Source organism: Simochromis diagramma, unplaced genomic scaffold (genome assembly GCF_900408965.1).
Source record: "Simochromis diagramma unplaced genomic scaffold, fSimDia1.1 OVJJ01000747.1, whole genome shotgun sequence".
Lineage (NCBI taxonomy): Eukaryota > Metazoa > Chordata > Actinopteri > Cichliformes > Cichlidae > Simochromis > Simochromis diagramma.
In genome coordinates this window covers 255,270-272,097 of record NW_024386897.1, presented here as the reverse complement: position 1 = coordinate 272,097, position 16,828 = coordinate 255,270, and the positions used below count along the sequence as shown (strand labels likewise).

At 41.9% G+C, this 16,828-nt stretch overlaps 2 protein-coding genes and 1 long non-coding RNA gene across 3 annotated transcripts in view; 1 reads left to right on the top strand and 2 right to left on the bottom strand.

Moving 5' to 3' along the window:
- LOC120735044 overlaps positions 1-16,828 on the top strand; it is a 146,092-nt gene that overhangs the window by 13,377 nt on the left and 115,887 nt on the right. The gene's annotated exons all lie outside the window — the stretch shown is intronic.
- On the bottom strand, positions 1,829-4,882 carry LOC120735082. Its single transcript, XR_005696169.1, has 2 exons — positions 4,597-4,882; positions 1,829-2,898 (listed from the first exon to the last, which is right to left on the bottom strand). It is a non-coding gene; the product is annotated as an uncharacterized LOC120735082 (long non-coding RNA).
- LOC120735073 lies at positions 5,149-16,180 on the bottom strand. Its single transcript, XM_040034255.1, has 4 exons — positions 12,789-16,180; positions 12,382-12,664; positions 12,213-12,248; positions 5,149-5,831 (listed from the first exon to the last, which is right to left on the bottom strand). The coding sequence occupies exons 1-4, from the start codon at positions 13,124-13,126 to the stop codon at positions 5,715-5,717; spliced, it is 774 nt and encodes a 257-aa protein (XP_039890189.1). The 5' UTR covers positions 13,127-16,180; the 3' UTR covers positions 5,149-5,714.

Genomic DNA, 16,828 nt, shown 5'->3' with positions numbered 1-16,828 from the left:
CAATTCAATTTTCAATCCAATTTTATTTATATAGCGCCAAATCACAACAACAGTCGCCTCAAGGCACTTTATATTGTACAGTAGATCGTACAATAATAGATACAGAGGAAAACCCAACAATCAGTTGTGAGTACAAGAAAATAATTATTACAATATAATGTTCTAAATTTGCTTAGATCAGAGGAATAGGGAAGGATTTGTCTGTGTTTCAGTTTGGTTTAGCTGTAGGCCCGAGAGTGTGTGTAATTGTTTAGAGGGAAAGGAATTTATTGACACTGGGCCTGTCATTGAAGGAGACAGGAAGCTACAGTTGGGGGTTGCTGATGCTTTTACCTTTAATAAAAACTCGTAATTGTTATAACTTAGAAGTAGGTTTACAGGAGACTCTCCACATGCTTATCTGTAAATGTAAGACAACAAGAGGCCAACGACCCAGTAGATGCAGAGTGGAGGTCTCAGTGTTTGTAATATGTTAACTCTGTTTTCTATGTTGTGTAGAGGAATTTGGTGTCGCTTGGGTGAGGAGGTTACTTTTATGACCGGCAGGAAGTCACGTATGCAGAGACACACACACAGAGCTTTAACTCACACATCCACACGCACACTCACTCACGTGCACTCACATAGACACACGGGTACGCACACACACAGGCACTCACGTGCTCGTGCATACACACAGACACAGAGTTTGCAGTACACCATGGGGGTTTTAATGACCTCCTATCATCCATTATTACAGTTTTTCTCAAATGCTAAAACACATTTCACAAACGTTTCCACCATGTTTCCCAATGTCTAAACAACACCCTTTTCCAAAGCTACATAAACACAACCACACCTTCCCACTGCAAAACTCAAACTCCCACACCAAAAGAGCAGCTTGAAGCTTTCAAAAATGTAAACACTATACACATCATTACACACTACACTGAAAAAAATAATCAGTGGGATAAACATAAAAAAATCATTGTAATCGGTTGCACGAAATTAAGTTATGTTTGGTTAACCTTATTTTTTTATGTTATACCTGCACACATTTTTCTGGTAACACGAACATGACTTTTTTATGTTGTTGTTATGTTTTTCATTCCGGTCAAATATTTATAGAAACCACTTGTTTATCAGACATGAACTTTTTGTGTTAATTGTATTGGACTACTATATGTTATATTGACAAGATTATTTTATGGTAAGCTTATTTTATTTTATAACAAATTTCTAATATATAATATATAATCTAATATATAATTGAGTGTTCAATAAATAAAACTAAATTAAGGCTGATCTTACTGTATGTACTGTACACTTTCTCTCAATCAAAGAAATAAGCAAAACATTTTTGAACAATGACCTGTATTTTTGAAAATACTACACAGTTGTAACAATGGACTTTCAATTCAGGCTTCCAAAATATACACGAGTCATATTTGTACAATGCATCTCTTGAAAAACATTCCACAACATTCCTCAAAGTTATCTGCTGTAACCTGAATTCAACATTGTGGGGCCTTATGACATCGCGCTTATGTAAAAAATAGTTTTTTAAATGTAAGAGCCATAAGGTAATATGGCAACAGGGGTGTAATTATTAAAATGACACAAAGAAGAGACTTAAAATAACATTATAACCCACAGGCACAAAACCAAGAGACCTAAACTGATTAGTATTGGCTTGCTTCTATCATTAAACATCACAATCACTAATACTAGACGATGCAATCTGTTTGTAGTGGTGCACCTTGGGAAAAAAATTGCAAACTGGTGAAATTGGTGCAAGGCACCATTTCCATTGAGAAAAATGGAAATTTAAAGTTAGAATTTTTTTTTAAAAGAGCCATGGCTTGAAAAGTGAAAACTGCAGTAATAAAGGCCCCAAGTTGAAAAGTGCCAGAAAAATAAGTTTCACTATGTACTGCAACTTTACCAGTGCTGGCTTAAAAGAAAGGATGGTACATATTTGAAGAGGTAAACATGTTGTTCCCACATCATAACTGGAAAACTGTTCAATCGTACAGTCTGGTCCTGAAAACCTGGGCCTTCTTTGAAAGGCTGTTCCTTTTGAGCTCCATAACCAGTTTCTATAATACCTCAAAGGTATACTTTTCCAGTGGGTAGGTGAGGTTCAAAGTGTACATTAGTCCAAACAGCATTGCAGCTGCTAGGGTATAGTTATCCAAATCCTGCCAGACTCTCTGGCCTTCAAGGACTATCCTGATGTCCTCAGGGCTGCCACTGGCATCTCTTGACTTTATGATGTAAATTCCCATGGTTGTTTCCTTATTAGATCGTTGGATAATGGCTTCATCTGTGGCCTAGAAAATGCAGAATTCCAAAATTTAATTAAACGGAACACTGGTCAAAGAACATTATACCAAATCTTATTTTAATCTGTGTCACTATTCCAAAAAATGTTAACATTAACACATTAGGTGAAAAAAAAAATGGATTCATTATAGCATGTGATTTGAGTCCTCAGAATGCTTAAAAAGGTAATGCATGAAGTGAAATCTCCATGCAAAGAAGCAGAATACTGTCAGAGCATAGAGAGGTGTTCAACTATGAACTCCACACATAGTTCTAATGCAGGTAAAAGAAAAAAACAAAAAACAAAAAACGCACCCATGGTAAATTGTGAAAATCCCAGGTGATTTTCAACATACTCCTGGCATAGAGTGACAAGCAGCATTTTGTTAAAATTATTATTTTCCCTAAAGTGTATACACAAATTAATTTTTTTCTTACCTAGGCCGTGGGCTCCAGAATGTTCTGAAGTCTTCTTCCTATTTGTCCTCATCGCCTTTTGAAGACCTTTATTAGTTTGTCAGATAGCACATCTATCTGCGAGAGTAATCTGGACTGCAGTGGCATGGTGGTAATGCGCTTAAACTCTGCATTTATCTAAAAAGAGAAGTTGTCACATAAAAATGCTGTCAAAATCTCGAATCTCACAAGGTTACATCCACACAAAGTTGTTATTTTTTGTCATATTACTATTTATTAGCTATGGGTCCCATGTTGCTGAGCAGTTCCATAGTTGCCCTTACTTCCATACCACCCAAAGCCTGTTTGCAACCACAGCAGTTGCCTCCTTCTGGCCATTTTGCAGTTCTGCCAAATGACCCATAAACTACATCTATTATTGTCATATTCACATCAAGGTCTTTCATTAATACTTAGTTAAATTAGTTAATTTGACCTTTCCAGAAAATTTACCTTACAGAATGTGAGATAACATATGCAAATCTTCACTAGTAAATAAAATAATGTTATTAAAACCTTAACTGTAACACCTCTACGTAACAGCGCTAGAGAATTGTTCTGAAGCAACACCAATCTGCCCTTCAGCAGGGATAAGCACCATATATCGATACAGAAAAAATAAATTTAACATATTTATATTGTCATTATTTTTTATCTCTTTAAGCCCTCCTCTCAGTCTCTCTATAAATCAGTTAAAATAATTTGTTGGGTTTTTGTGTGTCTTTAACATGTTATCAGTACATTACATTCACTACCCCAGAACATGAAATAAAGCCCCACGTCATGCACTTCCTCTCCTAATGAGTACTGCATAGGTGTCATTCCCTAAATAAACCCACTTTAGTGAAGACACCCCCCCCACCAAACACTCACAGAGCCCACCCCATGGCAAACTAGCTTATTTAACTGTTTAACTAAAACATTTTAGGTACAACCAGTTAACTAAATGGACACAAGTTTGTTAGTCTGTATTCACTGAGAAAAAACAAGCGAATGTGACTGGGCACACACTGAAAAAAAGCTAATGCACATTAGCAGGGGGGGCGGTGGAGTTTCAACAGAAAACATAACTATTTTCTGTTATTTTGATATGGCTGGTTTTAAAAGACTGAACATCCTTCTAAAACAAGTGAAAGGCGTGAGACTTAATTATGTTTAGACCAAAAATATAAATGATTCATGTTGGATATATTTACTGTGTTTTTACTAATTTAACAACCTCATCATTGCATTAGTCGCTTTATGCTATAGCATTACGCTTACATTAGCTTGAAGCTCAAGGTCGTCATTTTATTTAATTTCCTTTTCTGGGCTTACAAACAGGACACACAACATTTAGATAACCATTACACTGAATCTTGGGTTTGTGTTGAGTCTTCCAGCTGCTGACTACAGAAGCTAGATTGACCTTTCAGCATGTTTATAGCGGCTGTGGCTATGTGCTGGTAATGTTACCGTGTGTGAGCAGTCACATTGGCAGCAGACATGTTTCAACAAACTAGTCATATCCCAGCCCTACATTAGCTTGTTTAATGGTTAAGACACTGCAGGTACCACCACTTACTACAGACACCGATGCAAGTTTGTAATAGTCTGTTAATTTAGACTGAAAGAATATACAAACAACATTAACTCACATTATATATGTTAATTACTAATTTGCTTATCGCATAATTTCGGTTACCATTAGCTAACTGGAGCTAGCTAACATTGGCCTTTCATGGTTTTCGATAAACAGCCCACATACCTGTAAAATAACAACACCCCAGTAAGTCCACATATATAAAGGGTCTACACTCTTTCTCACTGGTGTGTTAGCTTTAAAATCTTATTTACCTTCAAGTGTAAAACTCCAGATGGTAGTAGATTTTCCAAAGCGACAGACAAAAATGGCGGACAGTGCAGCCGATTTTTCCTTTCCAGGGGGCGGAGCTTGAGGATAAAACACGACTAACTTGTTTCTTTTCAACATGATTTGTTCTAAAAGAATGAATATTCTTAAAGAATATGTGAAAATTAAAAGACAAAAATATGTTTAGATGTGAAATTTAAATTAGTCATGCTGGATATATGAAGTAATTCTATGCAAATTCAACAACCACCCTATTGCATTTTTTTCAGTGTACAGCAAAACAACTGAAAACATAATGCTCAATTTGTGAGAAGGTTCTTTTTTTCAACTGCCAATGCATATTTTTATAAACTGTACAGTAACGGATCGTCATAGAACCCTGCAGAGGATTAGGCATTTAGATTTGTGAGTTTCACATGAAGACTATAAATCTATAAAAACATCCTGCATGTACGTACACTACTGTAACACAACTCAATGCAAAAACAGAATCTATCACACACAACAGCACTCTCGGAAACATGATCAGAGTGTGAAGTCTTTTTTATTGTCTACACGGTCTTTTTACAGTATTACACGCAGTCACTGTGCGGCATCATGTCGCCGAGCTGCATTGGGCCACATCACCTCATCCACATCACAGGCTATATTGTCCCTTGCTAGGCACCGCGGGAAAAACGCCCTGGAATGGCGAATCGATCCCTGGAAGGCCTCCACTGGGATGTCAACACAGGCCAGCTCCATTGCCCGTACGAGGTTCTCTCTTGTGTATGGCTGTCCGTCATACACCTTCCATCTCCATGATGAGAAGAACTCCTCTATAGGGTTCAGGAAAGGGGAGTAGGGTGGCAGACAGACGTTTAAAAAGTGGTCACTGTTGGTGGTGAACCACTCTCTGATTTGGTGTGTTTTGTGGAAGCGGACGTTGTCCCAAATGATCACATACATGTGATGTGCTAGCCTAGGATGGTGTTGTTGACGGTCCAGGAGGATGTCTTTTAGCTCCTCTAGGAAGGTGAGGAGACGTTGGGTGTTGTAAGACCCAAGGACAGCATGCCGGTGGACAAGCCCCTCCGTACCCATAGCTTCACAAAGAGTAATATTACCCCCCCCCCCGTTGGCCAGGAACCTCAGTGATGGCTCTTTGGCCAATGATGTTACGGCCTCTTCGCCTTCGTTTCTGGAGGTTGAAGCCAGCCTCATCCAGGAAGAGGTACTCATGAGGTCTGGCCATTGCGTCCAACTATAATATACTCTGTGAAAATGTGGAAGTGCATTTTCACTTCAGAACAGGTGTTCAGAACAACAGTCAATCAGGTAGCACAGTATTGTCCAGAAGTAATGTAGGCCACTGAGCAACACAGTATGTCCACGGACTGTACTGTGAACATGGATGTATACTTACTTGCACATACTCGTAACGTAGGTCTTTGTGTCGCGCAGAGTTGCGCTCAGAGGGAACCCTATAGACCTGTTTCATCCGCGTCTTTTAGTGCAGGAGAACTCGTCTATTGTGGCCAAGCTGACATCGTCAATGCTCACAAAGTTGACATTATCGGCAATGATTTTGTCTCTGATCTCCCGGAGTCTGATGAGGTTGTTCCCACGAACCATATCCACAATGAGGGTTTCTTGTGCCACTGTAAATATGGCAACCCTCCCACCTCTATGTGGCATTCTTTCAACTCTAAAGAAAGAAACATGTGTTGTCAATTGACATGTGTTACAATACAGTCACAACTGATTTGAAACCAATAGACTACTTTCACAGGTTTGTAAAACCGTATTGTGACAAAAAAAGCATTCGAGTACAATACCTGTTGTGTTGTCTGAATGCCCTGATAATGGTGGCCATGGTGAACCTACTAAGGTTTGGATGGACTCTTAGTCCTGCTTCAGCCATTGTCATGCCATGGACAATGACATCGCATCTCGTCCGCAATGATGGTGCGAGGTTGTCTTGCTCTCCCTCCTGGACCTTCTCCTTTGCCATGTTGGCCTCCTCCTCTTCCTCGTTGGCCTGCTCCTCTTCCTCCTCTCATTTGAACTCCTCTTCCTCGTTGGCCTGCTCCTCTTCTTCCAGGGCCAGCTCTTCTCCCTCCTCTGCATCGAATTCCTCGAGTCCAGTCTGTCTTCCTATACTTCTGCCAATCTGGTTATTCTGCTGGCTGGGAGCCGGGAGGGAAGAGAGTTCAGCAGTCTCACAGCCTGGTGGATGAAGCTGTTGGTGAACCTGGTAGTGCGGGAGCGGAGACTTCTGTATCTCTTTCCAGAGGGCAGGAGGCTGAACAGACAGTGCGCGGGGTGGGTTGCATCGTTGACAATTGTGATGGCTTTGCGGGTGAGGCGAGTGGTGTAAATGTCTTGCAGGGAGGGGAGTGGTACACCAACTATCCTCTCAGCTGTTCTCACAATGCGTTGTAGAGCTTTCCTGTTATAGTCAGTGCAGCTACCGCCCCACACAGTGATGCAGCTGGAGAGGATACTTTCAATAGTTCCTCTGTAGAATGTGGTCAGGATGGGTGGTGGAGCACTTGCCCGCTTGAGTTTGCGCAGGAAGTAGAGGCGCTGTTGTGCTTTCTTGGCCAGTGATGCTCTGTTGGTGGTCCAGGAGAGGTCCTCACTGATGTGCACCCCCAGGAACTTGGTGCTGCTCACCCTCTCCACCGCAGCACCGTCGATGGTCAAGGGGGGGTGACAGGTGTGGCCTCTCTGGAAGTTGACAATAATCTCCTTGGTCTTACTAACATTTAGCAGGAGGTTGTTGTCTCTGCACCACGTGGTCAGGAGCTCAACCTCTTTGCTGTAGTGGGTCTCATCGCCCTTGGTGATGAGCCCCACCAGCGTTGTGTCGTCCGCAAACTTCACAAGGTGGTTGGAGCTGTAGGTTGGTGTGCAGTCATGTGTCAACAGGGTGAAGAGCAGAGGACTGAGCACACAGCCTTGTGGAGCCCCCGTGCTCAGGGTGATGCTGTTTGAGACCTTGTTGCCCACACGCACCGCTTGAGGCCTCTGGCTGAGGAAATCCAGCAGCCAGTTGCAGAGGGAGGTGCTGAGGCCCAGTCTGTCCAGTTTACAGATGAGTTGTTGTGGTATTATGGTGTTGAATGCTGAGCTAAAGTCTATGAACAGCATTCTCACATATGAGTCTTTCTTGTCCAGATGAGTTAGGGCTGGGCGGAGGGCAGAGCAGATTGCATCCTCTGTGGATCGTTTCGCTCTGTATGCGAACTGGTGTGGGTCCAGGGTGGGAGGTAGGGTGGATTTGATGTGTGACATGACTAGTCGTTCAAAGCACTTCATAATAATGGGTGTCAGTGCCACGGGGCGGTAGTCATTGAAACAGGCTGGGGATGGTTTCTTTGGCACAGGTATGGTGGTGGCAGTCTTGAAGCATGATGGGACAGTGGCTTACCTCAGGGAGGTGTTAAAGATGTCTGTGAAGACATTCTTCAGCTCCTCTGCGCAGTCTTTCAGCACACTACCAGGGATGTTATCTGGACCCACTGCTTTCCGGGCGTTGATGGTGATGAGTGTCCTCTTCACGCTGGCAGCAGACAGGCACAGAGGCTGGTCGTGTGGAGGTGGTGGTGTTTTCTGTGGGCGTGTGTTGTTCTGTGCTTCAAATCGTGCAAAGAAGCTGTTCAGGTTGTTGAGCAGAGTGGTGTCGCTCTCACAGCTACGCGCTACAGGCTTGTAGTCTGTAATAGCCTGGATGCCTTGCCATAGGCTTCTTGCGTCCTTGCTATCATTGAAGTGGGAGGTTATCTTGTGTGTGTAGTCCTGTTTCGCTTTCCTGATGCCACGGGACAGGTTGGCTCTCGCTATTCTCAGGCCTATTTCATCCCCAGCTCTGAAGGCCTTGTCTCTGGCCTTCAGCAGCCTGTGGACATCTCCTGTTAGCCATGGCTTCCGGTTGGCTCGAGTTGTGATACTTTTCACTTGTGTTACATCCTCAATGCATTTGGTGATGTATGAGCTCACCGTGTCTGTGTACTCCTCGATGTCTATGATGTTATTGTAGGTGGCTGCTTCCTTGAATATGTCCCAATCAGTTGACCCAAAGCAGTCTTGAAGGGCAGAGGTGGCCTCCTGTGGCCACACTCTTACCTCTTTCATAACAGGTTTGATGACCTTCACTCTCTGTCAGTATGCTGACATTAGCATAACAGTGAGGTGATCAGAGGTGCCGATATGGGGGAGGGGGATGGCTTTGTATGCTCCATTTTCCTGTGTGTAGACCAAGTCCAATATGTTGTCTCCCCTTGTTGGAAAATGTACATGCTGATGAAACTTTGGGAGAACAGTTTTAAGATTAGCATGATTAAAGTCTCCTGCGAGGATGATGAAACCGTCTGGGTGTGCTGTTTGTTGCTCACTGATGACCTGATACAGTTCGTTCAGCGCCGCATTTCTATCGCTGTTGTTGCTAGATGGAGGTATATAAGTAGCAACCAACAAGATCGAACTTACCTCCCTGGGCAAATAGAAAGGGCGACACTTCACGATCATGAACTCTTGCCCCGCTTCCTTGTCCTAGCGCACCGCTTTCGACGCCTCCTTGCCCGGGGAGGGGTAGCAGGCGAGTGCGGTGAGTTGCTAGGCCAGCTAGCAGGCTGTCGCAGAGGTCCTTTCTCCCTTAGCATCTCAACGTTAGTGTCCAAAACTTAGCAAATCTTGCTTCTCCGAATGTGTAAGAGAGCCTGACGACTGTACACATATTCCGACGTGGACTGGCGAGAAACACTTGCAGAAGGACACTTACTTGACGAACAAAACACCGCATTTTCAGGAGAGCGTGAGGTCGCTGCGTCTACACGCGCCGCCATTACAATCTTGTGATATATAGCCACCTGGCTATATATCACAAGCATTTGAGAAAAACTGTAATTGTGGTAAATTTATTTATGTTGTGTTTTGTATTTATTATTTTGTTTCCTTTCCTTTTCCCCCCTTTTATTCGATATATTTTTGTTTTTTCCTAAACAAAAATTTGCAGTCTCTGGTCTCGTCACTCACACCATCTAGGCTCCATAAAGAACTATTTCTTCTGCACGTCAGTCATTAAACTCACCCATTGCAGTAAAACCCCTTATATAACCTTGTGTTACACCTTAAGATAAGATAAGACTTTTTTAATCCCTCGGGTGGGTTCCTCTGGGAAATTCGGTTTCCAAAAAGCACAGCACCGACAGAAGTTACAGAGTTACAGAATATTATATATACACACACACACACACACACACACACACACACATATATATAAATACAGAGACAAATATAAATAAAATATACGAAGGGGATAAATAGAATAAATAGGAATAAAAAGAAAGCATCAAAGCACTCACTCATCCCCCCTCCCTTTCCAACGCCTTCGATGCTTGTGCCCTACCGGGGAAGATAGCAGTCAACTGGACCAGCACAGATGCTGCAGGACCGGATGCGCTGTCAACACCGGCTCTCTCTTACCCTTTACCCGCCCCTGTTGCTTGTCTTGTGTTTCTATGGTGTATTGATAGTCATGTGCTTTTGTGCTGAGGTGGTTTTTCTGTTATCAAACTGTTCTCCCACTAGGAGCTCAGTCTGAGTGGAGTTTTTTTTCTCCTCCTCTTACCTCATGTAGTGTATTTTCGTTGTTTTTTCCTATCAGCCTACCTTTCTGACATGTCTGCCCAATGTGATGTTTGTGTAAAGTTGGTCAGAAGGTTCCTTTGTAAGTGCGCATGCGCCATTAGCGTGCTGCCTGCTGTAACCCTAATTTCCCTCGGATGAATAAAGTATTCTGATTCTGATTCTGAAAAATACAAGTGAATTGCACATTTCAAGTATTGAGGTCTATTGCACCGTTGACTATTAACAAAAGTATTGCACAGAAGTAAAGAGGCACTACAGCTTAGTTGTTCCCCCCTCCTTTGTCCTCCTGTCTCCCCTCCCTCTCCCCTCCAGAGAGGAGTTAAACAGTCTGATGGCGTGTGGGACAAAGGAGTTTTTAAGTCTGTTGGTTCTTGTCTTGGGGAGAAGCAACCTGTCACTGAACAGACTCTTCTGGTTGTTAATGGCCGTGTGCAGAGGATGCCCAGCATTGTTCATAATGTCCAGCAGTTTTTTTTAGTGTCCTTTTCTCTGCCACTGTCACCAGAGTGTCCAGCTTCATGCCGACCACAGAGCTAGCCTTCCTGATCAGTTTTTCCAGCCTGGATGAGTCCTTCTTTGCTGTGCTGCTCCCCCAGCACACCACAGCATAGAAAAGTACTCCAGCAACCACCGACTGGTAAAACATCCTCAGGAGCTTCCTGCAGATGTTAAAAGACTCCTGAGGAAGTACAGTCGGCTTTGGCCTTTTTTATACAGGTGCTCTGTGTTGCATGACCAGTCCAGTTTATTGTCCACCCACAGCCCGAGGTACTTGTACTTGTTGACCACCTCCACCTCCTCTATCTGAACCGGCAGTGGACCTTCTCTGGACCTCCCGAAGTCCACAACCAGTTCCTTAGTCTTTGAGGTGTTGAGTTGCAGGTGGTTTGTGTGACTCCATGCGACAAAGTTCCTCACCAGACTTCTGTACTCCTCTTCCTGATCATCCCAGATACACCCCATGATGGCTGTGTCATCTGCAAACTTCTGAATGTGGCATAATTCAGAGTTGTAGCAGAAGTCAGAGGTGTACAGTGTGAAGAGAAGAGGGGACAGCACAGTTCCCTGTGGTGCTCCTGTGCTGCTGACCACAGTGTCAGACGTGATGTCCTTCAGCCTGATGTACTGTGGTCTGTCAGTGAGGTAGTCGGAGATCCAAACCACCAGGCAGGGGTCCACCTCCATCCTGTTCAGTTTTTCCTGAAGCATACTTGTTATCCCTCTGTGTATTTGAGTCGTGTGTTTTCCTCTGTCTGTTGTCATGTCATATCCCCTCTCTGCTGTATGTTTCCCTTTGTGCTCCAGTCTAGTTCTCAGTTCGTTTTCTTGTTGTCTAAGTTGAGTTTCTAGTTCCTACATCTTGATGCATGCTCAATAATACAGGTAAGTAAATCCCCAAAAGTTGATTTTGTTCATCTGGATGTAGTGTTTTCAGTATACGCTACATCTAGTTCCTACATCTAGTTCTAGTTCCTAGTTTAGTTTGTTGTATTTGACGTAAGAGTTTTACTCCAGCAACAAAGGAGCCATTTTGAGTTTATTCATTCTTGTATGAGACCTGCATTTGAGTCCTTCATCCTGCCTTCTGCACAGCCAGACCTGACAATAAGATATTAAATATTTGAAGAATTTAGGCTTACCACTTGCAGCTATATGGTGGCAAGAAGACTACAGGATGAATGTAAAAGGAAAAAGCTAAAATTGTGAAGAAAGATGAACAAAAACACAGACTAAACACAAACTAACACAGACATCCCTACCACCTCAACGCACACACAGCCAGACATATCCTCTCTCAATCCATTTATCTGTTTCTCTCAAATACACACATACATGATACATACAAAGCCTGGCTATTTCTGTTTCAAATGTGTTCATATTTTATATGTTCTGTTGTGTTTATCTTTTGTTGTTGAAGTTTTCAGTGAGTTTGCAGTTTGCATAATAAATGCTCCCATTGACCGACATGGGGTCTGGCCATCGCGTCCAACTGCATTATCCTCTGTGAACATGGAAAAGCGTACAGGTGTTCAGAACGGTCAATCAGGTAGCACAGTATTGTCCAGAAGTAATGTAGGCCACTAAGCAACACAGTATGTCCACTAACTGTACTGTGGACATGGATGTATACGTACTTGCACATACTCGTAACGTTGTTCTATGTGTCGCGCAGAGTTGCGTTCAAAGGGAACCCTGTAGACCCGTTTCATCCTCATCTGTTGGCGCCGGAGAACTCGGTCTATTGTGGACACGCTGACAGCATCAATGTTCTCAAAGTTTACATTATCTGCAATGACTTTGTCTCTGATCTCTCGGAGTCTAATGCAGTTGTTCTCACGGACCATATCTGCAATGAGGGTTTCTTGTGCCGCTGTGAATATGGCAACCCTCCCACCTCTATGTGGCATTCTTTCAGCTCTAAAGAAAGAAACATGTGTTGTCAATTGACTGATTTATATGTAAAACTACATGTAAAGTAACAGACCACTTTCACAGGCCTGTAAAACTGTAGTGTGACAAAGAAAGCAATAGCGTACTATACCTGTTGTGTTGTCTAAATGCCTTGATAATGGTGGCCACGGTGAACCTACTCAGGTTTGGATGTACTCTTCGTCCCGCTTCAGCCATTTTCATGCCATGGACAATGACATGATCAATTACTGTTGCTCGCATATCATCTGTTATGATGGTGCGAGGTTGTCTTCTTCTCCCACCTGGACCTTCTCCTCTCTCTTGTTGGCCTCCTTCTCTTCCTCCTCTACTCCGAACTCCTCTTCTTCTTAGGCCTTCACCTCTTCCTCCTCTGATCTCAACCCCTCTTCCTATTCCTCTTTGGCCTGCAGCTCTTCTCCTTCCGCACGCTCGAATGCCTTCATCCATTGTGATTGTTTGGCATCTTCACCAAACTATGCTTTTATAGGTGGGGTCACATCATTAGCAACAGGTGTCTTCAATTTTGAGTCGTTGTGTGTAGTGACTGACGCCAGGTGTGTTCCCTGCGTTCAAAGATTGGTGACTGTGGCAAGCATTTTGCATCACATGGGCTTTCATTTGAGAATATGAGCAGAGTTGTTTTGCAACATGTGTTTTAGCAAGGAAAAATGTGTTTAGATTTATGAGTACAGAGGGTTGTGTTTTGTGAATTGTGTCTTCATGTAACATGTGTTTATGGTACTGGAATATGGTGGCTACATTTCGTAAATGTGTTTAGACTACTGGTCATTTGGGTTACAGGATTGGCTTTTGTGTTTTAACATTTGAGAAAAACTGTAAAATTTCCATAACATCTCCCTCCTGGGCCTCCTCCTCTTCCTCGTTGGCCTGCTCCTCTTCTTCCAGGGCCAGCTCTTATCCCTCCTCTGCATCCAATTCCTCTCCCCCTGACTCTGCCTTCATCCATTGTGTTTGTTTGGAATCTTCAGCATACTGTGCACTCTGAACTTGCTTTTATACATGTGGTCACAGCATTAGCAACATGTGTCTTCAATTTTGAGTCGTTGTGTGTAATGAATGACGCCAGGTGTGTTCATTGTGTTTAAATATTGCTGACTGTGGCAAGCATGTTGCATCACATGAGCTTTCATTTGAGAATATGAGCAGAGTTCTTTTGCAACTTGTGTTTTAGCAAGGAAAGATGTGTTTAGATTTATGACAACAGAGGATTGTGTTCTGTGAATTGTGTCTTCATGTGACATGTGTTTATGATATTGGTAAATGATGGTTAGATTTAGTAAATGTGTTTAGACAACTGGTCATTTGGTTTAGAGGATTGGCTTTTGTGTCTTAGCATTTGAGAAAAACTGTAAATTAGAGAAGGTGGTAATGTTGGTAGATTTTAACCTTCATATTCATGATGCATCCTGTAATATGGCTGCTGACTTCATGACTGTTACAGAGTCTTTTAATTTTATGCAGCATGTTTCTGGCCCTACATGTAAAGGGTCACACATTGGACCTTGTTTTCTCCTTGGGTTTAAATATAAATGACATTCGTGTGGAAAATGTCCATGTCAGTGACCATAGCTGCATATATTTTAACTTGTCATTTTATTTGGATCCCCCATCTCCCAAAATAATGATTGAAAGGCGAATCATAAACCAGAACGCCGGCAAAAGGTTTTCTGCCATGTTTGACGCTGAAATGACTTACAATGATTTGGACTCTCTTGTCTCATCCTTTAATAACCAGTGTAATTCTATTTTAGACATAGTGGCACCTCTGAAAAAAAGTACTGTCCTACGTTTGAAATCTCATCCTTGGTTAAATGAAAACATTCGTAATTTCAGGAGATACTGTTGCAAGCTAGAACGTTTGTGGAAGGCTTCCAAGCTTGAGGTTTATAAGTTACACCTTAAAGAATCTATCCTCTTGCTAAATGACATGTGGAAAAATGCCAGCACAGAGTATTTTTCACACCTCATAGCTTCAAAAAAGAAAGATCCTAAATTCTTGTTTAAAACAATCAAGAGTATTGTTTCTCCTGATGCTCCTTGTGCACCAGTTCACTCAACGTCCGAATGCAATGAGTTTATGAACTATTTCAGAAATAAGGTCATTGCCATCAGGTCTAATATCTCTCCATCATCTTCTCAATATCAAACTTTGAACTTGCTCTCCTCTGATACTTGGTCGTCTTTTACTCCTGTTACATTACAAGACGTCAGAGTCCTGCTTTGTCATATAAAACAGACTTCAAGCCCCTTGATGTCCTTCCATCTTCATTTTTCACTAGTGTGTTTGATTCAATTGGCCCCTGTATTGTGGAAATGATAAATACTTCTCTTCATACTGGCTCAGTCCCCAGCTTCTTTAAACAAGCTATTGTTGAGCTAATATTAAAGAAACCCCAGCTGGATCCATCTCTTCCTAACAGTTATAGGCCAATATCCAAATTGCCTTTTATATCGAAAATTTTAGAAAAAGTAGTACTAGAACAACTTAACTATTTCCTGGATAAAAATGCTGTTATGGACACTTTCCAGTCTGGTTTTCGTAAATTGCATTCCACTGAAACGGCCTTACTTAGAGTATCTAGTGATATCTTGATGGCAGCAGACTCTGGAGAATACACAGTGCTGGTCCTGTTGGATCTCAGCTCTGCTTTTGACAGTGTAGATCACAATATCATGATAAACAGACTCGAGAACTTGTTTGGGATTACTGGTGTTGTTTTAAAATGGTTTATATCATATCTGTCTGAGAGATCTTTTACTGTTTGCATGAATCATGTCACATCAGAATCAACAGTTTTGCCGTGTGGGGTACCTCAGGGATCTGTCCTGGGTCCAATTCTCTTTTTACTTTATGTATTTCCCCTAGGCCAAATTATTAAGCGCTGTAAATATATCTCCTATCATCTCTATGCTGACGACATCCAAATATACTGTTCCTTCAAAATGTCTGAGTTTTATAAATTGTCTAATTTAAGTAATTGTCTGACAGAAATCAACAAATGGTTATATGACAATTTTCTCCAACTAAACCCTGATAAAACAGAAACTCTAATTATTGCTCCAGACCACATGGTCCCAGAAATTAGACAGCATATCAGCTTCTTAGACCCTTACGTAAAATCAAGCCTTAGAAATCTCGGTGTCTTATTTGACAGCTCGATGTCGCTCGAGCAGCATTCTAAGCAGCTGGTCCGAAACTGTTTTTATCATTTACGGAATATTTCTAAACTCAGACTAATGGTATCAAAGCTTGAACTTGAGATGATTATTCATGCTTTTATTTCTTCTCGTTTAGACTATTGTAATGGCCTTTTTACTTGTTTTAACAAATCAGCCTTAAATCGTCTTCAGACTGTGCAGAATGCTGCAGCACGTCTCCTAACAGGCACCAAGAGAAGATTGCATATCACTCCAGTCTTGGCCTCCCTTCACTGGTTGCCTGTAAATTTTAGGTTTCATTTTAAAATGTTAGTTCTAACCTTTAGGGCCCTACATGGTCAGGCTCCTCAATATTTATCTGACCTGCTGAAACCACATACATCTTCTCGGGCTTTAAGTTCATTAGATCAGAGACTGCTGGTGGTACCGCGCACTCGTTTTAAAACTCGTGGTGATCGGGCCTTTCAGACTGTGGCACCACAGTTGTGGAATTCTCTCCCACCGTCTCTTCGCTGCACGGACTCCATTGATTCTTTTAAGAAACAGCTGTAGACATTTTTATTTAGAAAAGCATTTGATTAATTTCTTCTTATGCTGTTTTTATAGTTTTATTGTTTTACATTGTTTTATTTACTGTTATATTGTTTTTATATTCCCATTTCCTGTGTTGTAAAGCACTTTGTGATTTTTATCTGTGAAAAGCGCTATATAAATAAATTTTACTTACTTACTTTTACTTATGATGGGGTCACTTCTATAAAGCTGACTGAAACAAACAAAGTAGTGGAAGATCTGCAGAGGGACACCAGCCTTGCACATCTCCCCTTCTAGAAAATGCATGCTTAAATGAAGATGAATAAAGATGAATAAAGGTTTTGTGAAAATGACTACTGAGTCCGGTGCCGTCTCTGGATGCCCGAGGAATAAAAAGAACCGGGGTGAAACTGATTTCGTAACACAGTTTATATA

Excerpts from the sequence above, each read along its gene's own strand:
- LOC120735073 (XM_040034255.1), bottom strand. The coding sequence starts at position 13,126 with ATGGATGAAGGCATTCGAGCGTGCGGAAGGAGAAGAGCTGCAGGCCAA. Across the intron at positions 12,249-12,381 it reads AACGTTACGAGTATGTGCAA|AGGATAATGCAGTTGGACGC; the intron begins GTACGTATACAT and ends CCATGTTCACAG. Across the intron at positions 5,832-12,212 it reads ACGCGATGGCCAGACCCCAT|GAGTACCTCTTCCTGGATGA; the intron begins GTCGGTCAATGG and ends GCCAGACCTCAT.